The 27825-nt window shown below is 41.1% G+C and overlaps 2 protein-coding genes across 3 annotated transcripts; one reads left to right on the plus strand and one right to left on the minus strand.

Moving 5' to 3' along the window:
* Positions 1–250: 250 nt before the first annotated feature.
* On the minus strand, positions 251–27804 carry LOC133892944 (60 kDa jasmonate-induced protein-like). 2 transcript variants are annotated; one of them, XR_009904419.1, is made up of 4 exons: positions 27703–27804; positions 748–920; positions 543–599; positions 251–455 (listed from the first exon to the last, which is right to left on the minus strand). XR_009904419.1 is itself a non-coding variant. In XM_062333933.1 (3 exons), exons 2-3 carry the CDS (start codon positions 24182–24184, stop codon positions 20858–20860), a joined length of 1572 nt encoding a protein of 523 aa, XP_062189917.1. In that variant the 5' UTR covers positions 24185–24223; positions 27703–27773; the 3' UTR covers positions 20436–20857. The 2 variants fall into 2 exon arrangements, 1 of the variants encoding a protein (XP_062189917.1); XM_062333933.1 differs by lacking the exons at positions 251–455; positions 543–599; positions 748–920 and adding exons at positions 20436–22075; positions 23831–24223 and having other exon boundaries at positions 27703–27773.
* LOC133892326 (horcolin-like) lies at positions 14615–18061 on the plus strand. The gene is made up of 3 exons (XM_062333024.1): positions 14615–14619; positions 14789–14989; positions 17819–18061. The coding sequence occupies exons 1-3, from the start codon at positions 14617–14619 to the stop codon at positions 18059–18061; spliced, it is 447 nt and encodes a 148-aa protein (XP_062189008.1). The 5' UTR covers positions 14615–14616.
* Positions 27805–27825: the final 21 nt, after the last annotated feature.

Here is a 27825-nt window from a genome sequence, read left to right on the forward strand (position 1 = left end):
AGGGGTGGATCATGGAGTAGAAGCACCTACCGGTTTTTTGTCACCGGTGCCATCTCATTAGTGACCACCAGAGGCAGCTTTGGACATCACTAGTAATCTTACCCGTCTCAATCACGAGTGCGACTTCAGGTTGATTTGCACTCTGCGCATATCACCACGGGAACTGATGTTACAGTAAACCACCTCATGTTAAAAACCCTAATTGCATAACACTTTAACACGGGACTTTCCGGTCAATTACCACTGGATCAAGGCAAAATAGCTGATGCAAAAACTTAGGGTAAATTAATACTATTCCAGAGAGATAATCCCACCTGATGTATCTCAAGAGAAAAGAAATAAGACAAAGCATTCTTTATAGTAACTTTTGACAGACAATGTAGCCTAACATCAGACTAGAAGAGAGATGTTCCCTTGCCCTTCTTGTCTCCACCAATTTCGAAGTGCTTGCACCTCTGAAGTTGCAATGGAAGTATCAGATAGCTGGAACACTAAATGCAGAAGAAAGATGAAAAACAACAACAGAGCTGAGACAAATATACCTTGATAGCGTGCTGAGAGTAGTGCTTGCAGCTCTGGCACTGCAGCTTCAGCACAATCTTCTTTGTTGGCTTGGCACCAAAGTATCAGTGACTAGAAGCAAATAAATCTCAAAGAAGCAACACTACAGAATTTATTATTCTAAAAGCAGCCTGCAATTACGCATGGAATGAGGAAGCTGCTCAGAGCAAGGAATTCATATCAAACCTTCTTGTGGAAAACAGGCTTTGTCTGCCCACCATATCCAGACTGCTTGTGGTCATAACGACGCTTCCCTTGAGCTGAAAGGCTATCCTTTCCCACCGGGTAAACTTGTGAAGGGTGTGTTTCTTGCATTCCTTGTTCTTGCAGTAGGTCTTCTTTGTTTTCGGAACATTCACCTACAAAATAAATACATCATACGTAATCCAACATAACTAAATGAAAAAATGAACAGAAAACTCATGCAAAACAAACAAATGAATGAATAAATTTAACAGTTCCTCAAGTCTTAACAATTTGTATCATTAGCTAGTTCAAAGTAAAACAACATAGGCAGCAAACCAAAAACGAAATATTAGCGCATGAGTTGCACAAAAATATCGACCGGAACAGAAACAAATACACCAAAAGTTATGTGGAGAATGCAGCTCAATGAAAAATAAACTGGCATATTGTAAAGTTAAGAACAATTAGCAAACAAAAAGATTAATTCCACATTACAGTAACGAAGTGAGTTGACTTCCGGTAATTTTTGGAATATCATATCCCAGCTCACGACCTCGATAGGAGAAGAATTTGTTCGCAACTACTACCAATAATGGAGAAAGGGAGAAACGATGGAGAAAGAAGAAGATGACATGAGGAAGCATGTAATTACAATGTGGTAATATAAAATTATGAGAAATTGAAGAAGTGGAACAAAATTGCATTTACCAACAATCTTCTGTGTTTAGAGTAGGGAGATGTGTCATTCGACATTGTTTGGAATGGAATCTTGCAATTTCTCCAGAATATAATCCATATGATTTCACCATAAATATGTTGGAGTGGGAGGACACAACAAGAGGGTGAAAGATAGGAGAAAGAAGAAGGTGACATGGGCAAGCATGTAATTTCAATGTAGAAATATGATATTAAGAGTAATTGCAGAAGTAGATCAAAATTGCATTCACCAACAATCTTGTGTTTATCACTATTACAGAATAGACCTTATATACTGATCCACACTGCCAGTTCCTTATGAGCCGATAGTGATGAAGTATCACTGATGGTTCGTATCAAAGACCGGCACTAAAAGTTCATTCAAAAAGAACCGGCAGTGATAATTGACTATCACTACCTATTCTAGTTACGAACCGACAGTGATAATATCACTGCTAGTCCTTCTTATGAATCGGCAGTGATGGGCTGACTATCACTGCCAGCTCTAGCCATGAACCAGCAGTGATATTTTGTATCAGGTATCACTGCCGGTCCGTGTTACGAACCGATAGTGATAATGAATGATAATTTATCTTACAAAGTTTATAACTTTTTTATATGAAATCAAATGGGGACAAGTTTTATAAAAAATTGTAGTCCTCGATGAGATCTACAACTTTGTAGTTGAAAACTTTTTAATTTGAAGTCATTAAGATGTCCAAGTAATTGTTTAAAGTTTCAGACAGAAGAGATCAAAATGAGTGCATATGCTATTGTTAGTGCGTAAGGTTCTGTTTTGCATATTTTATAATTAATTTGTGTTTTTTCATGAAAGCTCGCTCCATTGTTGTAATAGTGGTGAATTTAGTCTGCTCTCACGGTCGTGAGCTTGACACAATATTCCAGAAATATTTTTCTTATCGAAATGTTCTTTCTATAAAGCTCACTCCATTATTGGTAGTAGTTGTGAACTTATTCTTTGCATTTTCTGCTCATTAACAAGATGTGATATTCCAGACAAGTTTGGCTGCCCATTCAATAAATGCAATATTCTCTAGATGTCGATATGGGAGCGCATGGCAAGAGGGAGAAACGTAGAAGAAGATTGCATGGCCAAGCATGTAATTTCAATGTGGTGATATGTAATTATGAGAAATTTCAGAAGTATATCAAAATTGCTTTTACCAACAATTTTCTGTTCATAGACTACGGTGAAGTGTCATTCTCCATTGTTTGGAGTGGTATTTGCGAGTTCTGCGAAATATGATCCATATACATGGTTTGACTGTAAATATGACATGATGTGCAGCTGCTATATAGATGAGAATGGCCGGGTGTTTAGATTTCTTTGCGTATTATTACCCCGTTATTCTTACTGATCTTACTGATCGTTAATGGTAAACAGCTGTTATAAACCTTTAAAAAAAATAACCCAATGACTAAATTCCGAGCGTGCATGCTCACGTCGCTCAGCATGCACGCTCGGATCGCCGTTCGTTCTCCATCTGACCGTGCATGCGCGACTCATACGGCGACTGAGATACGCGCGTCCGAGATACGTCCGTCTGCCCGCGCCCCGTATACCGACCCACACGTCAGCGAAGCTTTTAGCCGCGGAACCGTCAAGGCGAGCCTTTTTCAAACATCGGGAACCGCGCTAGTTCATTTCGTTTCGCTCGTCTTCTTCTCCAGGTTCGTCGCTCTCGCAACACAAAAAATCAAGCTGCGTGCTCTCGTCTTCTGATTCGCGCGTTCCTGTTGTTCCAGTGCAAATCGGTAGCGCGGCGGGAGAGGAGGGTTGCACAGGAGGTGAGTTTCCCCCAAAATCCGTTTGAATGTGCTGTGTTTTTTCTTCTCTCGCGCGATTTTAGGGTTTTCTGATTCGCGTTTTTTTGTTGATCTAGCGCAAATCAGTAGCGTGGCGGGGAGGAGGATTGCACAGAAGGTGAGCCCCCCCTCTAAATTCGTCTGAATGTGTTATTTTTTTCGCTTCTCGCACATATTTTAACTGTTCGGGAATACGGTATGATCCAGTGCAAATCGTTTTGTACCCGCTCGTGGATTCCTCTGAGTGTGCACATATTTGGTTCTCTCGCATGTGTTTTTTTCTCTCCCCATTCTTATGACCTAGGGTTTCCTGATTCGTGATTTTTGCATAGATCCATTGCAAATCAGTTGTGCAAGGAAGCGGGGGGGGGGGGGGGGTTGAGGATTGAACAGCAAGGTGAGGTTCTCCCCAAAATTCGTACTATATTTTCTCTTCTGTCACATTTGCTCGGGGGGAACCTGTCTGATCCAGTGCAAATCGTTGATAACCTCGCATCCTCTGAATGTGCGTACTCGATTCTCTGAATGCAAATTTTTCCCCCAAATTAGTCTAACGTAAGGGGTGGGGTTTCCGATTCCAGTGCTAAACTAAACTGCATAAAAATGCTTGGAAAGTGTGCACAAAATTGCCTAAAACACATCATAGTTATAGCCTGATCCATTCACTCTTCATACAATGGTTTTATGCTCACTTTTTTTTTTCATACATATATACAAGGTTTTTTAAGGTCAACAAACATTGGGTGAGTTTTTTTTTTTTCATTTTTCATTCTTTTTTTTGTTCAATGCTTGTTTTGTAGCTAGCCCATGTCATAGGGCACAACCTGTTCACAGTTGCTATTGATATGAGTGGATTTACATTCATACATATATCCAAGGTTTTTTTTCCTTTATGTCATTTATGTATTATCGTCGAATGGTTAAAAAACTTTGTTATGTATTTACTGGGTCATCACATATATATAATCTGTGTGGTTCATTTTTTTATTCGACATCTCCCCTGATGCTATGTTTTATCATTGTTTTTTTAACACTTACTAATAGGACAATTTGTTTATGTATTATAAGCATTTTAATGCTTTTTACTGTGTAGCCTAAATTGCTTATGGTATGATAAGCAAATTACTTTTTTCGTATTAGCAAATTTGTTTAAGCAGGTAAGTAACATTCCACATGCATACACGCTGATCTTCTTTTTTTAATTATTCATCATTTTTCTTCTTCCATTGTTTTTTCACACAGCTCCTCTGATCTCCATGTGTCTATTTTTTGTTTGTAATTTTTTCATAGGTAATGACAAGGCAAATAACAAAAGAGGATGTGGCTTCTATATCACGTAGCAACCATCGTCGGCAGTGTGGGGTGCGTATAACAAAAGTCATTTTATATTTTTGTTTTACTTCAGTGGGCCCATGGTCTCTATAATTTTGCGCTATGTGATCTGATTTTTTTGTTCATCTAGTTTTTTGGTGTGATGGTGTCACACTCCATTTGTAAAGATTCACCTTTAGAGTAGTTCTATGATAAGCGTTGATGCTGATCAAGTACTGATTCAAATAGGAAAAGTCTGAATTTCTATCTGAACAATGTTAACTTGCTTTTCTGCTTTTGGAGGGAATACAACATGGAAATCATGCCTTTTTTAACTGCTATAAGTAATGATTTTTTAAGGGGAGTATTGTGTTGCAGTGCTTTTTTAGTTTTTCTATAGCGTGGCTTTTTGTATAGCTTTTTTTTTAAATGATGCCATGTCCCATACTCAGGGTGCCAGGAACAGAGCTTCACCATCAAGATTGGTTAAGCTGTACAAATGCATGTTAGGTGCACAGCGTGACATGATTACAAAAGTTGATTTTGGAGGGTTGCTCAGTATAGGGACAAGTACACTACCATCTGACCTTACCAAGTGGGTGATAAGGAATTTCAATGCTGAATCCAGTGAGATTGTGATCCCGAGGAGGGGGAGGATCAGTGTCACAGCTGAATCAGTTCATAGGATTCTTGGCTTGCCAAAGAAGGGAGACAAGGTGTTGTATGACTTCAATGTAAAAGCCATCAACTTTATACATGAGAAATATGATACTGAGAATGCACCGAAGATTGGTTCAATAGTGAAGAGACTGAAAGCTAACAAGAATGCTGATGAAGATTACCTAAGGACATGGCTTATGTTGGCTGTTTCATCATTTCTGTGCCCAACCACCTGCCTTGGCATCAGTCAAAAATGTTATCCTGCACTGGTCAACTTATCCAAGGTTAATACATTGAATTGGTGTCAGTTTGTTGTAGATTCGTTGAGACAATCTGCACATCAAATGCACAAAAGGAACTCTGTGAAGGGTTGCTTATTTTTCCTTGTGGTAAGCTTGTCCTGCAGTTTCTTTTTCTTTTTCTTTTTTCATCTTTTGAACTCCACAAGATAATTTCTTTTTCTGGTAGTTTGTGATTTTTTAAATTCCTTTTTATATGTACAGCTCCTGTATCTAGACTCCTTGGTCATTGACGGATATGAAATTCCTGATTGCATTCCAAGAATTGGGGCATGGAAGAGGACAATCATCGATAAAGTCATCAAGCTTGACAAAAACAGAAATGGGTCATTTGGAAGCTTAACAGTGCGTGAACTTTATTCTCAAATCTTTTTTTTTGTTCAGATTAATATGCACAAGTTTTTATCCCTGCAAGAGGGTTCACAAAATCTCACTTTTCTTTCGTGTTGTTCTGTCTCCTTTTTTTTTCAGCTTAAAAGTTCATGCCACTCAGTTGTCCAGGAGTCACTTCTGGGACATATGGATGATATTGAAAGCTTTGTTTCATCTAAGGTCACTCCAGGCTTACCAGCTGAGGTCTGTCCCATATTCTTGTTATGCACCTTATTAATTGAAAGCATTTCACTTTTGTCCTCTCAAGCAGTTTAATGTTAAATCTCAAGCTACACCTACTCGTTTACAACAACCATGAATATGGCACTAGAAGTATTGGATCAAAGCTACATATCCGATGATAGGCAAAATCATAATGAATTTTTTTTTATCTCAATACTCCAATCTGCATCTAGCAATTTTGTAGTAACTATAAAAGCAAATTTATCAGGTATATAAAAGCAAATTTACCAGGTGTAAAAAGCAATTTTGTTATTTGTTGGAAAAGCATTTACTACCTTAAGAGAAGCATTTTCTACCTAAAGAGAAGCATTTTCTGGTGGTGTTACTAAAAAGTTAAGTTTCCAACTTTTGTTATTTGTTGGAATCGACATTGTTTCAAACTTTATCCTGTATTAGGGTGTAATAATCATGTTGAAGTTTTATGGTATTCTGTCATGGTCAATGAATGTCACATGAAATTATAATCATTCTGTCACTTTTTTACTTTTTTTTTACCTGATAATCGTCAAGTTATTTCTACTCATTTTTAGTGCAACATATCTTGCAATTTAGTCAACCCTTCACTCATGCTTTGTGTTGAACTGATTGTTTAAGCATTTTTGCTAGTACCTTTAAGCATTTTAAAAGTGTTTGAAAAATATTTTAGTAACTTGGAGAAGCTTTTTTACATGAATTCAATGCAAAAAAAGAGGAAGCTCTCTGAAGCTGTCAGCAAAGTATGCATTGGCATCACACAAATGATGGGCACCTTTTTAGGAGTGGTATCTGAAATTATGGGGGAACACCAACCTTCTGTGTACCATGATCAACCAAGTCAAAGGAAATCCAAGCGGAGGAGGATGAGCAAAAAACATGAAGACAATGATGAACACGAAGACGACGACGATGAAGACGAAGACTATGGGGATGAAGACTATGAGGATGAAGATGTAGACTCCAACGAAGATGAGGATGAGGAGGAAGGTTCAGAGAGTGGAAACGAAGCATGTGCAGGTCATGAGGGGGAGGACTTGGGAAAATATGATGATGAGTTGAGTGAGAAGGAGTGCAACAACGAGTTCAGTGTGCATGCAGAATCAGAAGAGCAGAATCTGAGAGGTCATGACAAAGAAGAACAAGAACAAGATAGGAATGATGATGAAATACATATTGAGGAAGACATGGAGGAAAAGGAAACACCTCTGTTAGGCGAACAAGGAAGAACAGAGGTGTGGAGCAAGGACAATATGAACTAGATAGGGAGCAGGGAGCATCAGGAACAGCCGCTGTTCATGAAGAAGAAGGAGTTGGAGAATTGGCTAACAACAAAGTCATAGAGCTACTGTTACCAGAGCATCTAGAAGATGTGCAGCATGGAATAAGTAGCAGCACTAAGAAGCGAGTTGCTAAGCAAGATGACTGTAGTGAGAAGCTTCGGAAGAAATTGAAGAGGGAGAGGTTAAGGCTACCTGTCCCAGCAGATAGTGTGAAGGAAAACTTCATTTTAAACAAGAGCAAATCAACAGATGATGTCCTAGAGACAAAAGATGTTACACCACCTATTGCTAGGAACAATTCTTGGGATTTCCCGGCACCAGAATGTAACATCATGAAGTTCATTGATATTGAATCTGATGGGATTGAGGATGAACAAAAAAATTTAGAGCAAACAAAGGTTGAAGAAGGCCTAAGGAACCTCACTGTACTTGGTACAATAGTCAAGAAAGACACATCACCACAATTTGAATGCAGTAACAAGGACGACTCAGATGATTCATTTGCAAACATACCTGAGGAATTGCTACAGAAAATAGAACAAGATGCAAGAAGGCACATAGAAGAAAAGAACGCTGCAAATAAACCTGAGGAATTGTTACACAAAATGGAAGAAGATGCAAGAAGGCACATAGAAGAAAAGAAGATGCATGAAGCTGCAGCAATTATGCAAAGCATTGCAGTAGTTTAAACTGATGAAATTGCAGAAAAAACCCTAGCAGCAATCAATCTTGAACCTTCTACTGCTCCAAGTACATCTGGTACAGCAGCCCCCAGAAGGCTTCTGAAGATCCCAGCTACAATGAGGTCTCCATTTATTGACTACGATAATAAGAACAACTTTAAATGCAGCAAAGTTGTTTGCATGGTGTACAACGCGGTGTGCAGAGCCACTGGAAGGACTACAAGGTCAAGCCAAAGTTCCAATGAGACAGAGTATGTATTTCTCTATTGTTTATTCATCACCATTCTTTTTTTCATACCTTGTTCTTTTTTATCAGCTCCCTGTTCTTTTGTATCAGCTGCTCAGCACGAATAGTTGCAATTTTGTATAAGCCTTTCTTCTTCTTTTTTAGCATAAAAAGTAATTTGCCAAACACAGAGAAAACAAAAACACGGTAAAACAAGTTATGATTAAACAAGTAATTAATTATGATTAAGCAAGTTTGTGATTATATTTTAAACAAATTACTTATCATTGTTATGCAAGTTAGTGATTAATTTTTTACTAAGTTACTTATCTGTACTATGTATAAAAGTAATTATTTCAGAAACTGTAAGCAGTAGTAATGTCTTCGAAAAAGCAATTTTAGTGACTTGGAGAAGCATTTCTGTTGCCTATCTACAAGCTAATGCATGCATTTTGGACAAGCAAGTTTTTCATACTTGTACAGCAAATTCTATACAAGTCGAAGCAACTTTTTGGAATTTTCAATCAATAAGCAAAATGACAGTAAACTGAAAGCAAGTTGTTCCATGCTCATAAGCAAATCCATACAACTGATAAGTATTTTTCCCATGTTCTTGAACATCTGACCTTTACCAAGTGGGTCTTTTTTTTTTTGACTAAGTTAAACCTTTTCTTCTTTTTTGTTCTCAATGTTCATGCAGTGATATTATAATCAATGTATGGGACTTTTGGGTCACCTTAAATCATCTCTCAAAGTCAGTCAAACCAGGGGGGAAGTTAATCAACACTGTAGCTGAAATTGGGATTCATCTGTTGAACGAACCTGATAATACAAGCCATGCTAAACGTTTACTGCCACTAAGGGTTGCTGTGAGTATTCTTTTTCTTTTTTTTTTTGCCTCTATACATACCCAGGAAAAGACACAACATGGGTTTCTAAATGTTTATAAATTCTTTCCTGTATTTTTTTCTATGTGCAGCATCGACTCCTGAGGGGCGAAATGGATCATAGGGATATAAAGAGGGCATTCATGAGAGGCTTGACCCATCTTGACAGATCTAAATTGGTAACATTCTTTTTCTTTTTTTCCTCACATTTTTTGGCATTTCTTAGACACAATATGTTTTTCTCCATTTTTTTCTAGGTAATGTTCCCTGTACTTCAAATGTGGGAGGTCGAGGGTCTCCACGAAGAAGTTGGGCACTACTTTCTATTGTCTTTGAACTTACGGGAACAACGGTTTGAGGTACTTTTCTAAAGTCATTATGTTCATTATCAATAAGGTCTTCTATTCATATTCAGCACAAGTAACTTGTATCATTCTTGTGCTTTTGAGGTACTTGACTCAATGAGGTCCCTACATGATAACAAGCTGAAAAGTTGCTGCAGTACTTTGGTATCTGCAATCAAGCATCTGTGGATCACATATTATACGCAATCGAAGAAGAAGATAGATAGCTATCGACTAATAGACATCGAGGTTCCGTTGCAGAGCAATATGTAAGTTATCATAATGCTTTTTTGCAACTTTGTTTGATGTTTTCATTGGCAATGTGTACAGTTTTTTTTTCTTTCATAGATATGACTGCGGTTTCCATATGCTTATGCATTGTGAACACTGGGACGGTCGTAAGCTACCCACATTCAAGGAAAAAGATATGCCAAACATACGCAAACTACTGACATACAAATGGCTAAGTCACCCTGAAAACATAACGCGCTGGAAGACAAAGCTCAACATCATTTAGGTAACATCTATCTTCTTTTTTTCCGACCCGCTGCTGAAATGTAGTTGACTCTGAAAATATATATTACCTGTTAAGAAAGCAAAATTGAAAATACATTTTACCTATGTGCTATTTACCTATGTATCCAGCGAACTAGATGACTATTGAGCTTGCTACGTGTACTCATTTGGGGGAGTGGATTGATGTGAGTGATTGAGTGTCCTGGATTGTTGTGTTAACACAACAGTTCAATAACAATATATTCCTCTAACAAAAATCACTTTAATAGTCTGTAAAAAACACTTTTAAACAAAAAAAAACACTTTACTAGACTGCAGAAAGCAGTTTACTACTCTAACTAAGCAGATTAACACAAACTCTTAAGAAAACTCCACTGCATACATTCCTCCTGCCACAAACCTACAACGAAGCATACTAATGTCATGTGAATAGCTGCATCTCCTTGCTTGGGATTCTTTTAGTTATTTTTCCAGGACATTTTGCAGCATTGTGATTCTCAGAGTGACAAATGCTGCATTTGTTCTTTCTCTTTGGTTGCACATTCTTCCCGTTAGACAGCCTTTTTGACTTCTTCCTCCCTTTAGTTACTGATCTTGGCGGATTCCTTATTAATCTTGAACTATCAGGATATGAAGCATCTTGAAAATCTGCAGGAGCAGGCACATTTGGGTTAGGAGTAGACATAGCAGCTGTAGAGCCATGACCAGGAGGTGAAGTTGTCGTAGCTGCATTAGAAAGAGACTGAGATACATTTGCAACAGAAAAGTCATTGCTAGGAACAACAGTTGTCTTCTTCCTCTTACTCTTCCTCTTCTTTAGATCTGCAAGTTCAGATTGCATCATTTTGATGTGCTTAGTAACAATAGAATGAGCATCATCTGAGTTTGAACCTTCACGTGCAAATTTTGCAAGTGCAGAAGCAAGGTTGCTGAATCTCAGTGTTTTCTTGTTCTGCAAAGACATACTACTAGCCGCAATATCAACAGAAATGTTTGCATCAGCAGACATATCTGTGTCAACAGGAATTACTTGTTCTGTCCATCTTTTCAATATGTATCTTTCAGACAGGGTCTTCACACCAAATCTGATCAAAATCTTCATGATGTGGCAGCAAATTATCCCATCCCTATCAAACTTGCTGCACTCACAATAGTAACTTGTTTCTTCTTCAATTGCTGTCACAATATATGACCTAGTCCCATAGTCTTCAACAAATTTGTCATTCGGTACTAGCTTGTATTGGTAGGGCACTTCATGCTCCTGCACATCATATTCTGCAGTCTTTTCAAATTCCTTTGAGAATTTATAGAAAATACCTTTTGTGTACACAGTTGATGCATATTTCTCAATAGGGTACTTTGATCATGTGTGTCGTTCATTATCATCAGTCCTAAAGTCCTGACCATCTTGAGCAACAAGGCACTTTTGCTGAATTTTCTCATCCTGTTTCACAAATAACAGTATTGATAAGTTTGGATTCACATATCTCTTCAGCACTGCATTAAACCCTTCACTTCTCTGAGTTGATTGGAGGAAAGGATAGAAACAATGCATATAGTACGCTTGAACAAAACTCTTTCTGATGCTATACAAATGCTGAAAATGCTGTATGTCCCCCAGGCCATGCTTATTAATCATAGCATCCCATTTCACCTCAAATTCTTTAGGTGTTACACTGTAGTTAATACAGTCTGTAAACTCATCCTTCAATTCTTGATTAGATGAAAGGTATGAACCAATTGTTCCAGAAGCTTTATCCATTATGTGCCACCGGCAGTTTCGATGATTTGTATTAGGGAAGACAAGCTCAATTGCCCGCCTCATAGCCCCATCCTGATCTGTTATTATATTAAGGGGAGCCTTGCCTTTCATCGCTTCAAGGAATGCTTTGAAAAGCCAAACAAAGCTATCTGTCTTCTCATCCCTTAGGAATGCGCATCCTAGCTGGAATGATTGAGCATGTCTATTTATTCCAATGAAGGGGGCAAAGGGCATGTCATACATATTAGTCATGTATGTCGTATCGAATGAAACACAGTCACCATATGCCTCATACGCCTTCCTTGCTGAACCATCCACCCAGAATAGGTTCTGAATCTTATAATCATTGTCCAACTTGAACTTGTAGAAGAAATCAGGGTCATCTTGCACTTTCAACTCTTCAAAGTAGTCTAGTGTTTCTTGCATGTCTTTTTACTTTTCAGTGGTACGAAGTGTGGACCGGAAGTTACTGACATCTTTGCCTACGTACGGTACTAGTTCAATGGAGCCATAGAACTCAGCCATTAGCTGCATAATGCGCCCTGTGGTCATGTTACAGCCATGCAGCATAGTGATGAAAGCCTTTTCTTCCTTAGATATGCCTTTGTGTGATCTAAGCCATTTTGTTAGTGAGGTCTTCGTAATGAGTGGATGATTGTGCTCAGCTATGAAATAAATTACATGCCACCTAGCACCAATTAGCTTCACAGTCATCCTTGCTTTGCATTGCGTATACTTCATTTTCTCCCTTTTCCTTTTCTTGCCACCATGTCCCCCCCACCCTGTTTAATGGCTCGCTCATGCGGTAGATCAACATCATCTTGTTCAGAATCATCTTCATCTGAATCATCTGTGGGCTCCTCAGTATTTTCATCAGTTTTGCTTTTCTTCCCTTTCCCTTCTTTGTTGCAGACAAACTGGATTTTTTCCAGCACTTTTGTAATTCCTGATCTGCGCGAGGTATTTGTCCTTATTGAGAAACCAATTCTCTTAGCATATGCATTGTAGTATCCTCTTGCTTCTACTACACTGCCAAATGTCATACCAGTATAGAGGACTTGCGGCGTAGACCACACCTCACCCTCTTCATGCAGAACTTGTCCAGTAATATCTGAAACAACATTATCTCCTACAGCAACCAGTGTGTTATCGGCATTTTCTTGCTGAACATCTTGTAAATGTGTTTCTTCCAAAGAGAGTCTAACATCAGAAATGCTTGGGGAGTCTTGCTGGATAGGGGGAGGCTGAGTGCAATTTTTTGGACTGCTCTCAATTGCATCTTCAGTATGTCTTGAGATGAAATCATAGTCAAAGTCAGGTGGCAGCTGGTTTAGATCCATCTCTTTGAAACCTACATAAATACATAAATGTTTCTTCAGTAGTGCATATCTTCATAAGCAAGAAAATCATGCATGGTTTTACTTTTTTTTTTTTACGTAGTACAATCACGCATGCTGAATCAGGTTTTGTGTTTCGCAGCACAAATAAATTGTATCATTGGAGAATTCATATACATATATCTGGAACCAGATCAGGAAGCAAATCTAGGGTATGTCCTTTTTTTGAAGTACAATTTCTGTTCTTTTTTTTTCTACGGTCATTAACCATCTGAGAAGCAAATATGCACAAACTATATTGTGTTCATTCAGTGAAGCAAAACATGCAGAAAAAACCTGACAGGGTTGAACAAATTTTAGAAGATGTAACTTTTTAAGATAAATACAAGCTTCTTTAAGTAGATACAAGCTATTTTGATGACCTGTAAAGGCAGATCTAATGTCTTCAGTAACATTAAACCAGTTCAGAGAAGCAAAATAAGCCAGATTCTATTGAGCATAAACTTTCTTCCTCTTTTTCTATTTAATTTGTTTTGTAATTTACATCAAATAGGAACAGGGATAGCTCATTCTCATATGCAGTTTTTCCCCAATTCTGCAGGTCTGTGTAGTCAGTTGCATCAGGTATAATAAGAAGGGTACCAACAGGATGACAAAAGCAAGTTTGCGTGCTGTTTTTTCCCTTTTGTGCAGGCAAGTTATGATACAATTTCAGTCATACAGGCTAAATGTTGTTTCCAGGAAGCAAACATGTAGATTTTAGGTAGAGGAAATCCATGCAAACTTTTTCAGTGTCACTCTGAGAATCCCTCGTCGGTTGAGACAAAAACGATGTAAAGCTGATCAACCATCAAAGAATCTGGGAAGCTACTAAAGCATACTTGATTTTTTTAGGTAAATCTGTTTAGCTTTGTGCTGCTCCAATGGAGACTTTTTTGCTTTTTCCGCCGGAACCCTAGCTTTTGCCTTCGCGATTGCTTTTTTTGCATGCTGGCGGCGGCGCGTGGTTTGGGCAAGCCTATTCCAGCGCCTCCGATCGATTTTTGGTGGGCCCACCAGTTACCAGGCGCGCTCCGCGCGCAAACGCGCTCCCGCGCCGGAGAGAATAAAGGCTTTTGGCCATACGCGCGGTCCGCGCGCGGCAAAAGAAAGATTCCTTTTTTGGCGTGCGGACAAGGTGCTAATAGCATGCACGGCCGTGCATTAGTCGTATCCAAAAAATAATGTTCCAATATTCGCTCTATCTTTGATTGGGTGATGTTGAAAGGAGGTACATCACACTAATACTGCTTCCCTACTGTTTTTCAGCATTTCGCTGGTACAACAAGTTAGGTAAACCGGGTATTTCTAATAGTGTCATTGGGGTGGTCGCTTATATATATGGGATTCTCCATTGCTCCGTGGAGTCATCTAACGAACAACATCACTTTTCTACACATATAGTCTCAACATGGTCTGTGATATTTTCCTCCACGCTGTTCCTTTTTTTTAAAAAAAAAAAAGACGATGGAGATAAACAAGCCTCCCCTTGTAACGGAGGACCATATTTTGATAGTAAATTGAATAATTTCATTTTGAGTTATATTCTTGTCAATTCATGGTTCACTCCTTGGTGCATACAGGGCAAGCCTGCCAAGATTGGGCCATGGGGTGGCAACTGCGGCAGTTGTCGGGATGTCAGGGCGACTCCCGAGCAGCTGGTTTGTGTGAAAGTCACAACCGACAGTATCTGCATCCGCTCGATTTCCTTTTATTATGGAGCAACGGATGGGAAAATGTACCAGGAGGGCCCATGGGGTAGCGACGATGGCTCTGCAGACGAGGTGTGTGAATGTTCTCTCTATTTCTGACGTTGTGAGTGTGAACTCCTTTCTCTTTCCAAGGACGACGCTGGCATTGTCTTTAATTAATCAATATACACTATTATATAAATTATTTAGTGAAACGTTCCTATACATAGACAATTTTATAGGTTATTTGTGTAAAGATTAGATCAGATGGCTCCAAATAAAGAGCTGTCTGAGAAAATGACAAGAAGCATTCGAAAGTGGTGGGATGAGAAGCATCGGGTGAAAACAAAATTGCGGTTTCTTAAGTGAACCGTTTGTAGAAATCGATTTTCATAGGTGGTTCCTTAAGTGAACCGTATGTAGTAATCGGTTTTCCCAGATGATCTCTTTTGCGCATGTAAAAATTGTCCATTTTCACAGACCTTCGACTAGAGACGGGTGGCTAAATGTCTCTGTAAATGAGTTATCACCCAACTTTGAAAACTATTTATGTAGTAGTATGCAACTACTCCCTTCGGCTCAAAATAGATGACGTTTTAGCGTCTTCTATAATGTTGAAAATAGATGGTGTTCTACGATTTTGATGTAACATTAGTCGAAGTCACTATTACAAAAAATACCTTCACTGTCGGCTCTGAAGTGGCCTTCACTGCCAGTTTTGCAGACGGCAGTGGGTAATAGGCAGTGATAGTCCCCGACTATCAGTACCGGCTCAGGGACCGGCAGTGAAGGGGTTATCCTTGCCAACTGAAGGCTTTAGCCAGCAGTGATAGTCCGTCCACAATCGACATTTTTTTGGCAAAAAAAGCAAATTTTTTTAATTTTTTCATCCGAAAAACCCCCCGTGCGCCGTTGCAAGTCACAAGTCACATGATTTTTTGCATTAAAAAGACAATTTTTTTTTTGCGGTTCATGGAACTCGAACTCGGATCCTCTCAACTCACATGATACGTCCTTACTATTCCATCATAGAAGTACTAGTGATAATAATAGCATATGCAATTCTTTTGATTTCATATATCTGAAACTTCAAACGAATATTTGGACATCTAATGACTTCAAATGCAAAACTTTTCAACTATAAAGTTGTAGATTTAGTCGAAGCTTATAATTTTCATATAAATTTTATCCCTATCCGACTTCGTATGAAAAGGTTATGAATTTTTTAAGATAAGTTGTCGTCCATTACGAACCGGTAATCAAGTTTCACTGTCGGTTTGTAATACGAACCGACAGTGATACTTGATGAACTATCACTGTCGGTTCGTGGCTAGAACCGGCAATGATAGTCGAGGTATCATTACCGGCCAGTGCCCTCACTAGGCAGTGAAGCTACAGCAAGACATTACTGCTGGTTCAAACCGTCAGATGACAGTGATGCCCTTCATCACTGCTGGTTCATAAGCCACATTGACTGATTCTTCTCACCCGCTTATGAACCAGTAGTGATGCTCCATCACTGCCGGTCCATTAAATACCAACAGTGATGGGTCGGCATATGTCGGTGACACGGGAATCAGAGGTCCCCGAGTCCCAAGGTTAGGACAGCAGAATGCCACGTGGCGCCTTCCCTCGGGGATCATCTCCCCGAGGCCCGAGAAGACCTAGTTCCGGGAGGAGTGCCTAGGGCTATGAACAGTGGTCCCCGAGTACACGTAGTTCCCCGAAGACTCAAGAAAACAAAGTTCCAGGAGGGGTGCTCAGGGCCATGAATAGTGGTCCCCGAGTACCCAGAGTTCCCCGAGGACCCGAGAACAGTGGCCTGTCACTTCCATCCACTCCTCGCCACGCCTGTCGTACTGAGTACGTCAGTCCCTGCCACCGCTTGGCAGGAAGGCGTGGGGACATTTAATGCGATAGGTCCCGTCGCGCGTCACCCTGCGGGGCCCGTAAAGGAAACGGCTTGGAGATATCGTCGCTGGGCTCGAGGCGTGTCGCCTGCCCCCCTGCTACGTTAGACCTGCTCTGACTGAGCGGGCATGCGGGGTTGCTCGTCGGCTGCCCGGTGGGCCCCCCCTCTGCACCTGCTGAAGTTGGCGTAATGGGTGACAGGACCGGCCGAGGACTCATTTTCAACCCCTTGTAACGTCAAACTGCAACCCCATGATGGTTGTTTTACATTTATGGCTCATGGGAACTCGTGCCCTCCTTTCTGGGCACGTCAAGCCTCCCCCAACGGGATAAAGGGGGTGCACTCCAGAGAAGAACTGGTTGAACAAGTTCCAGACGAGCACAGCACACAAGTCTGAGAAGCAGAGCAGAGGTTCACCAAACTCGAAGCAAGACCGAAGCTCTAGACTTAGACAAAAAAAACCTTGTAATACAGTGATCCAGAGAGAGGCATTCCCAGAGCATTAATAGCATACACACAGGAGTAAGGTATTACGCTCCGTGCGGCCCGAACCTGTCTAAAATCCCTTGAGCATTTACTCTCACTAGCAGACGATCATCCGTCCAGCCTATATCTCACATACTCGCATCAAATCCACGTACGAGGTAGATTCAGAATCATCCCCTAGTCGAATCTTAAAAGGGGGTCCCTCAGGATCCCCGCTTACGGTGTTCACCCACCGATAGCATATAAGGCCGGTTTTGTAATAGTGAGTATTTCAGTCTTACGCCTATAGTAAGTAACTTTCTTTCCAATACAAATCTTATTTCCTATACAATGAATAATATTAATTTTTAATGCAACTTTTATTTCCTATACAATGAATAATATTTATAATGAGTGAGATAGTCATTTTATCTTTAACCGTAATATTTATGCTTAACTTAAAACATCATGTGTTTTGGAACTAAGGGAGTATGACACCCGTGTACTGCTGAGATGATATGTTCCATCACCCGTGTCTTGTGCAGGTTAACCTCGGGTCTTGGGACTGCCTGAGGGAGATCTCCGGGACAACGGGTCCAGCTTATTATACTGATAACATGCTGAAGTCTCTTACATTTGTTACCGACAAAGGTACGTACGGTCCGTACGGCGCCAATGAAGGAACTCCTTTCCGCATCCCGGTGCAGGACAACGGCCGCATCGATGGGTTCTTTGGGCGCGCTGGAAGTTTGCTGGATGCCATTGGGATCTACGTGAACCCAAACTGAATGATCCACTGCACTCAAGTTCCTCTCTCTCTGGCCTTTCCGCTGGAGGGAGGAGGAGGACGCACCTATAGTGCTTTAGTACTATTACCTAGGCAGCACCATATACATATACATGTATATGTATATGTGTATATATATACAATGATGCTGTCATATGTGCGTGTTTGCTAGCAATATGATACAGATGGTGCGATGGCATGACATGCGGTGAACAATGAGTTCCCTCCCTCTTTCATCGTGTGCAGATGCTGTATTATTGTTGAATAACCGGTCTCAGGAAGGATCTATCGCGGCCACCTCGGCCACGGGAGCTGGGTGTACCCATAGGGCGGGGCTCATGGGCGGCCAAGTTCTATACATATATAAGGAGACATTCTCGTTGCAACATACACAAAAAGGTAATTAATAAAGATTTGTCTCCTCTGTACTTGTATCTTTTGTTATCGTATTTGATCAACTGTGCGTTTCGTGTAATCTTCCACTAGATCAAATCATCATTACATTGAGTTCTTCATGCACCACCCAATCTTCATTGCATCAGCCTTCCGATACGTACATGTAGAAAACTATAGATCAAATAAAATATTAGGTCTTTTTGCTTCGACACTAGTGGATTGATTTGTGTCCAGTGGTGAATCCAGAAAAATTAAAAGGGTGTGCCTGTTCTAGCACCACATATCATATATCATATGCACTATATCACAAATCCAATAAAATTAAGGTTCAAATTAAGAAAAATGCAATACAAATTGTTCAAATGAGAGTACCAGTTGGTTTTACGTGAATATAAATTACAAATTATGTAAAAAAGATTACAATTTCAATTTGATACGATGATAACTCATATGTCGTTTCACATAAAGTTTGTCCCCATCTGACTATTTATGAAAAAATTTACCAAAGACGTGTCACATAAGGAACTACCTCTAAAAATCATCACATTAACAAAGGCGGTTCACATAAGGAACCGTCTCTAGAAATGACCTTTTACATATGCAGCTTCTGATGTTGCCCGTATTTGGAAATCATCCCATTACTACAGGCGCCTGTCGTAAGCAGCCGCCTATAAAAATTTGTTTAGATAGGCGGCCCGAAACTGCAGGGGGGCCAGTCAACTACTTATGTGATTTGTCATATGAGCCGCCTGTGGAAAGGCACCCTGGGTGTCCAAAAAATAGTTTCTGTAGTAGTGCATGCGGTGGAGATGGTGAAGGAGATAAGCACCAGTGTGGTGGAGGCGTTGATGGCGGCGCCAGGAGGGTAACCTTTGTACGCAGCTTTCAATAATAGCGGGAAATGGTTCTTTTGTCAAAAAAGAAGAAGAAATCACCTAATTAGAGCATCTCCAGGAGCCTCCTTTAAACTTATTCCCTATATTCCCATGTAAGGAGCCATTCTAAAAAAAATACCCTCCCCTATATTGTTACACTCTCCAACAGACTCTCTGTACCTCAATCCCCCAGCCGTCATCCCCCTCCCCTCTCCCTTTCCTCTCTCGCATCGAGCAACACATAATCAAGGACAGAGCAGAGCATCTATCCAAGCAAATCTATAGCTAGCTTCTCCAATCCATCTCCTCGTGAGTTTACCAAATCCAGTAGCACCATCTCCCTCTCCATTGCATCTCCCCGCTGAAGAGCACCAAATCCCCTATGCCATCTCCATGTTCCTTGTAGCAGCTGCACCACCGCGCTCAACCGCAACTTCATCACTCTCCCGAACTCTTGCATACAAGTAGCAGAGCAACAACGAGATCCACTGCCTCCTCTCATCTCTCCACCCAAATCCACCACCTCGTCGGCAAGGAAGAACCCAAGGAAGAACACGAAGGCGGAGATGAGGTCGGAGAAGAGAGGTGCGTCGGGCTCGAGTCGTGACTTCTGGAGGTCACCGAGGAGGCGCTCGAGCGACGCGGCATCGGGAAGGTCCTAAAGCTGTCGCCCCGTCCTCAAGCTATCGCCGCTCTGTCCCTTCTCACACACAACAACAACAGACAGACTCTCTCCTCTGTCGCCCGCTCCTCACCTCCACGCCTCCACGCCGCCCCATCTGGCACTCCACTTCTCCATGTCGGCCCTGTCGCTCCCTAAATCCTGCTTGCTCCCCGGGCCTCAGGGCAAATTCTGCCACCGCCCTACACCATGATGTGGAGAGGAGCCAAGAGCGTCAGCCTTGCTGTGGAGGATGAGGGGTGGGCCCGGGGCGGTCGGGCGTTTTTGGGAGTGAGGGGATGCTCCCCACAAGTAGCTGGCGGGAGGGATGATTTTAGAGTTGGTAAATATTGGGAGTGAGATTGGGAGGCTGTTGGAGCTAAGATTTGAGATAAAATTTCTTGAATTTAACTATTAGAAGTAAGATTAGGAGACTTTGGAGATGATCTTAATAGGCACTCCCATAATATATTTGAGCATGTAGCAAACATAATTTACATTGAAAGACCAGTACACAACCGACGAAACAAAACAAGGACAAATGTAGAGCAAGTAATTCAGGGGGTGTTCAACAAGGATAGGCCAAGTTTCCGAAGAAGACCATGTCTGCTCTGCTCACTCGACCAGATGGGTTGGAGTAGCACGACGATGGACGCTCCCTCCACACGAGATGCTCACAAGCCCCTCAAGATCCGAGCACGCTCAGATCTTGGTTTATTTATCTGCTCGCTGATCACAACACAGCGAGCTAGCTGTAGACATTGCTCTGGGAGAAGGGTGGCATGTACATGACCCCCTGCATCCTCCCTGGCCTGTACGTGAGGCCGTGCTTATTCTTGCTTGCATATATAGATACGTGCTTCAACTAGAGTGACCAAGTGACGTACACCCTCACCCTGCCGTACGGGCCTTTGATATCTGCATTGTCGTTGCCCGCGAGACGTGGGGTGAAGGCCACAGAGCCATTCGCGATGTGGTCGTCGTGGGAGAGGTCGGGGAAACTGTCCGCGTCCCACAAGTCGGCGGAGACTTGAAGCATCGAGCACAGCGGTGCGGAGATGACCTTCCGCTGCGGTGGTATGGCCGTACCTTTTGGCACGCCGACGGACTGGCCTCGCTGCTTATCGAACAGTTTGTACTCCAGCCGTCCGCCGCAGTACGGCATAACGGTCGACGCAGTGATTTTGCCGTAGACGTCCGGGACGTTCTCTCCGTCGCCGTCCAGCATCACGACCTCCACGGTGGCCACCACGGCGTCGGTCAGCACTGCGAACTGCACCTCCACGGAACCACTTTGGCCCTTGACCTGCTTCCTCTGGATCCTGTCATAGTCGCGGCTCAAGGCGTCACGGGAGTTCCAGGCCACCTGCCCGCGCGCCACCTCGTCGTCAGGGGACAGGGTGTCGTGGTCCATGAGGTCGACGTCGATGATCAAGTCGTCGGCACCGAAGATCGCTAGAGCCGGCCAGGTGAGGTCGGCCCAGCCCCCAGGGCCGACCGACTGGGTGTTCCTCTTGTCCCGGTTGAACAGCTTCACGGTACCGAAGCCGTCGGTGATGCTGATCGTCCCGTAGAGATCGCCGGGGTTTTCGCCGTCGATGTTCCTAATGAGCACCCCAACAACCTCGGCAAGCGTGAGGCCTGCGGTGTCGGTGTCCTTGCTGTTGCCACCGCTGGTGGAGCGCCGTTGGCGCTGCAGGTTGCTCCTCACGACCCCAATGAGCACCATGCCAAGCACCGCGGCTGCATCCAAGGCATTTTGTATCCCCAAATTTTGGAATCGAAGGAAGGGGTTCGGCCCTTCGGGGTTATTGACACGATTAATCAAGGCTCGCGACAGTTTGCCCCAGTTGCGGATCAGGCTGATATCCCGTTGTGTCAGCTGCCGGTCTGCGGCAGGTCCAGATGGGCTTCTCATCTGGAGGTCGACACGGTTGGCGATGTCGTCGAACCTGGTGGACTCGATGAAGTTCACAATCAGTGCACGCAGCCGAGCTCTCGTCGTATCATCGGTTGTTCCTCTGAAATTGGCCAGGCCATTGATAGCGTCAACTACAGCCGTCCGGCCAAGAATAGCTTGTCCCTGCTTGTGGAATAGCATTATGCGCGTTACACATGGGCCGTGTACAAAATGAGCAAAAATAATCTGCATATTTGATATAGGCTGTCGAAACATAACCGAATGGCTGAGAGAGTATGACATCTCATCTGGTTTTACTATTATAGAGATGGACACGTATCAGACGTCGTGCACCAATTAGGGTGGAAAATGGCTAAGTCGTCATATATAATCACCTCATATCTCATACTACGACAAAAAACCTCATGTAGAGATATTTTTAAGACATTTTCTGATTTGTCTCTATGAAATTGACATATTACACTGTAAAATCACTTCCTGTGACACCTCAAATATAAAGGCACTGTTTTAGACGTTTTGAACAATTGAGATATTTTTAAGGAATTTTATAAAATGTAAATATAAAATTATGTAGATATATTTTTGAGACACTGTCAATTTGACCTTATTTCATAGAGACATAATTTGAGGCATATTGTTAATAATCTAGAGACACTATTTAAACGTTTGAGACATCTAGTATACTACTCATAACAATTATACTACTAATATAAGTAAATTGTGATGTGAGGTTGAGTTGGTTAAGGGAATTATGTATATAGTTTTGTTTCCATGAGGTCCTGAGTTTGATGATTGGTCAATCCAAAAGTACCATATTTTTACAATATATTTCTAATACAGCTAGTAGATATAGACATAATATTGTGCTGTAGTGTACATGCCACTTGTGTTGTAGCGTACCTAGAATGCAAATATGGCATGCAGCTTTTTTATCCGAACAACGGTTCCAGCACTAGTCTACTATTCGAATTCAAATTTGTATTTACTATCTTATCAACCCAAATGCCTTCACGAGCTAGCAATTTAGAAGGCAAAATGAATTGTAGAATTTTGTGGTAAAAAAGGTTGTATGTTAAGATCAATCAGGTTTTTTAAATTTAATTTTACTACCTCTGTTTCACAGTATTTTCTGGTTCGCATACTTAGGATATAGAAAAGTTAAGTATTTTTTATGGAATTGGATCATTCTTATTCTTGTTAGATAGATGAAGTACTGAACTATCTAATAAGTGCAATTTTTATATAATTCTATTAAATATTATTTGAGTATTATGCCACCTAGGTATATGGACTTGACAAATATTACAAAATGGATGGAGTATATGGTTTGCAGACATAAATGCAATTTTTGTTAATACAGGAAAACATGCTTATGTTGAGGACATATCAAGTTTTCAATTTTCATTTTATTTGGTCTGCAAACAGGAATATGATTCTATTCTTGAATATTGGAAATACCTCCGGTACTAACTATCCAGATAATTGTTTAACAATTGACAAATGATATAAAATAGTATCAGAGGGATTACCATCTCCGTTGTTTTGTACTTGTTGTTCCGGACATCAACATGACATCTCATACACGTCTTTGACAAAAAAATAATAATGCAAAATTTCCAAACAAAAAGACACGGTGTATCAACTTTTCCGCCCGTAGTATATATTGTCCTATCCACGATCGTATTAGAATTATTTAGTTGAAAAATCGATTTCCCTGTTTGCTACAACCAAAAACGAAAAATATATTTTTTTGTAGGGAAGGAAACAATATTGTGATATGCTAATATGGAGCATTGTCGCATTTTGGCAAATATAGTAAAAATCTCCGTACGGAAGCTCGACAAAAGTACAAGGATGACCTAATTTTTAATAGACGGGAGAAAGAGTGGATCCCAATGCCTAAAAAAGTAGAATTACCTCATCCAACGAACCAATGCCGTTACTTGTGTAGCTCCCGTTGTACGTCAGTGAGGTCGACCCTTGTATCATAGGGGCTCTGTTGTTGTCATGGAGGAACTCAAACCACCTATTCTCAGTGGTTTTAAAGCCGATGACATAGAGGTTGTCAATCCGCACTCTCAGGGTGACCTCGTTGTACCCAGAACGTACATTGAGATCAAACGTTTCCGGATTGTCCGCCTCAGCGGTTAGCCTGGAGACCCCATCCACGAGGGTGGGGTTATTCTCATCTTGGGCATGTTTCCGCAGTTTTTTTATGAAACTCTGGAAACTACTCGCGTCTTTCGAGACATCAAAGACAAACGTAGCCATGGTGAGTTACCTTCGTCCTACCGCCAAACCTTGCAAGACCTGTAATTAGTTTAATTAGCCAACTCCAATGGAACCAAAAAGTAAAAAAAGGAAGAACGTGCAATGTGAAAAATGCAATAGTTGCCACTTCATAAAAGAGGAAAATGAAGTATTACTTCTCTGGTTAACCCTCCGTTGTTGTGTAAGCTGCTTGTGGCGGAACCCCTACAACATCCTACCTATATATACAAGTCTCGACCATCAAGTCGCTTTCTTTTGTTGCGTGAAACCGCCTCCTTCCATACTTATCTTTACCTTATTACAAGTGATGCACAAGAGCACACACCACTACACACGCCATCACGCTCATACATCTATGTGTGCGTCACTATCACATGCATATACATTTTTACCACCGAAAGCCCTCGTGTGTGCATAAACTGTGCACACCAAGATTTGAACCGTGATAGTCATAATCCACCGACACTAGCACCCCACCAAGAGATGCTTCCCTCCTTCCTTACTTATCTGACCCAATCAAATCTGCCACATTTGGCAGCCAATCTCAACACAACAACAATGACTTGCCTAGGAAGCACTCCCGATGATGCCTGATCTCATGCAGCTGGACTCAAGAAAAAGAAGAAGAATAAACTATTTATGTTTACACACATTGAGCCTCCGTGACCCCTCTTCGATCTAGGGCTTTCATGCCGCATCCTTGCCCTCCTCCTCCTCCGGCCTCCACCCGTAGTGACCTCGCTAGCAGTGAGGAGGAGTGAGTTCCCATCCTTCTCATAGATCTACTAGTAGGATTCGTGTTCCCTCTAATAAAGGTACAATTTACTAGAATTCCCTATGAAGGCTCGGTGGTGCAGCGATCATATAGGATTGAGTTCCTCCAGCTCTTCTTTTGTGATGATGATGTTATCGACGGTGGTGTTTTCGGCAAATTGTGTGAGAGGTTTGCTTTTCTCTCTCTCTTTGCGGTAGGGTTGGAGAGCTTCATCATCATCCCATTGTGCAAATTATTGTTCTGGATTGACGGCTTCATCACTGTCAGCCGCGGAGTTTATCTCTGGGCTACTAGATATGGTCAATCTGATAAAGGTCACGTCAGTTTTGATCCTTTACCTCTTCGACAAGGACACCGCTGATATTCGTTTACAGTCTCAAATGCATCTTAATAGTGGATTCGATGTGTTGTCTATTTCTGCTATGCAAGGGTTGGGAGTTCTCGTCAAACTTGGTACAAGATTTCGACTTCGAGTTCCAACTATCTGCTCCACTCAGCTACTGTAGGGCAAGGTAGACAACGATGGAGGTTGCCAGAGGTGAAGAAGAGGACTTGATTATGTTCCTTATTTCTTAGGAACTTCTATGTAATATGAGGATGCATTTTTTCTATTTTTAATATAATTCCATCTGTATTGAAAAAAAGAAAAATTTCAACACATCGTCCAAGCTCACTTTGAGGGAGAAATAACCCGCGTAGATGATGATAATGGCTATCAAAGAAAGGACTAGCCATGTCTCTCGCTTGTTTGTGCATTTCCATTAAATATTAGGAGTCAATGCATACAGTGTTTACGCTTGGTGTTATAAGACCACATTAACGTTCTTAATTTTGGTACCAGTATAAGCTCCCTCTCCAGTTCCAAATGTATGTTGTTTTATTCAGCGATAGCAAGAATGGAAGGAAATAGATTAAAGTGCACAGAAATTCTAGAAAATAGTTGAAGAGGCTAAAGTGCCTAGAATATAATCTGTTTAAAAGAAAAAGTATTCAGATTGCTCCATCTAAAATCGGAACAGCCTAATTTGTCACGTGATCAATTAGGATCAACTTACATTTACCTGGATCGGCCTGTTGCAATTATTTGATGCATGCTCCTTAACCTTTGCTAACTGGAGTTTCTGTAATTTACATACAGTTTTGTACATGAAAGCCATGAACTAACGCTTTTAGGGAAGTGATAATATTTTGTGCTGATAGAAAAGTCATCAATACCCTGTCACCGCTGCAAACGACTACTCCCTCTATTTCAAAACGTAAGACGCGGTTTGACTCATTGTGGTATCTAATAATAAACTTTGACCACTAATTTCTCTTATATTACATTGTCCATGACACTAAAATCATGATCAAAGAAAAATACATTCAAATATGACAATAATGGTACCAATTTTATATAACAAAATCTATAAATTGATAAGCTAATTGTTGGTAAAAAATTAAAAACTATAAATATTGGAACGCATGTGCATCCTATAAGAAAAATGGAGGGAGTAATACATAGTAGATTTAAAACATCGTACAAACATGCGATGTTCTATCTTTTCCGAAAAGCAATTTTATGTGTGTGGTGTTCTTTCTTTTTCTAGAAAGCTGCAGTATGTGTGCGGCCTTCTTTTTTTCCCTAGAAATCGATTTTAATTCTGTGGTGTTCTTTTGTTCAAAAAAAGCAAATGTATGTGTGTGATGTACTCTCTTTGTTTCCAAAAGCAATTGTACAAATACAGTGTCCCGAAGAAGGGTTCCACAAAATACATATGTTAATTTATTAAAATGGATTATGGATGCCAATTATACATGGGAAGACTCGTGCACAACATCGCACAAGTTCAAAGATCAAATCATGGATCGCACAGACAATCTATAAAAACTCAATGTAGACACCACAACTGATAAATAACACATGGTTACATACACATTTTCACCTTATAAAAACAAAAGTTAGCTATATTGTTATACTTGAAGTCAGTCCTTGTCTTTCTAGACACATATAATCTGAAACAACACTGGGTATTCTTTCCGTTAAGAATGTAAGATACAAAGGTGATTGACTAGCACCTTGCCACATAACACATTGGTGACAATTCTACCTTGGAACACAGTTAGAGGGTTAATTATAATAGAACTATTATCATCAGCTAATGTTACAGCTAACTGAATTAAGACATACAAGGCAGTGCACATCAATTGGTTCAGGCTTTAGCTCAAGTACTCAAGATCGTAAACCTAATTTTATACAAATGGCTATAACCAGTTCCTTGATCAAACAACATTATTTATACATATGCAATCGTCGGCTATCAATCTATCATGACCATCCATCGTTGTACCAAACGAACTGGGCGTTGAAAATTAACTGAAGTTAAGCATTATTATTTTTAACTCGAACAATGTAATCACAGAAGGTAAGAAACACAAACAACATATTATACAGCCAGCAAAGTTAATACAGCCACAAGCTAAAACCACGCGAGATGCATAAACCCCCAACATGAACTCAGCAAAACAGAAGAGCACTAAGCGTATACCAACGATCAAACCAATCGCAATTTACCCACCGATTAGCCAATAGCAGAGGAACGAAGCGCTCGCTCACTAAACAGCTCGGCAAAAACGAAGAAAGGCGACCCCGAACGCATCCAAGATCATGTACGACAAGCGCAGAGAGAGAGAATGGGAAAAGAACTACTGGATCCTGAGATGGAAGATACAAGGTGGGGTAGGAGATGAGTGGGTCGCTGACCATGGCTGCCGGGCTGTGGCTTCCTCCTCCGTCCGTGCGTCCTGGCGGCGGCGGGAGCTCCGAGCCAAAAACCCTAGCTGCTTTCGTGAGCGGAGGCATATATATACGTATGAGATGAGAGGG

Source organism: Phragmites australis, chromosome 15, assembly GCF_958298935.1.
Source record: "Phragmites australis chromosome 15, lpPhrAust1.1, whole genome shotgun sequence".
Taxonomy (NCBI): domain Eukaryota; kingdom Viridiplantae; phylum Streptophyta; class Magnoliopsida; order Poales; family Poaceae; genus Phragmites; species Phragmites australis.

Coding starts and splice junctions, on each gene's coding strand:
- LOC133892944 (XM_062333933.1), bottom strand. CDS start 24,184: ATGGCTACGTTTGTCTTTGATGTCTCGAAAGACGCGAGTAGTTTCCAG. Junction 22,076..23,830: donor GCATTGGTTCGTTGGATGAG/GTAATTCTACTT, acceptor TTCCACAAGCAG/GGACAAGCTATTCTTGGCCG.
- LOC133892326 (XM_062333024.1), top strand. Junction 14,990..17,818: donor ACGATGGCTCTGCAGACGAG/GTGTGTGAATGT, acceptor TGTCTTGTGCAG/GTTAACCTCGGGTCTTGGGA.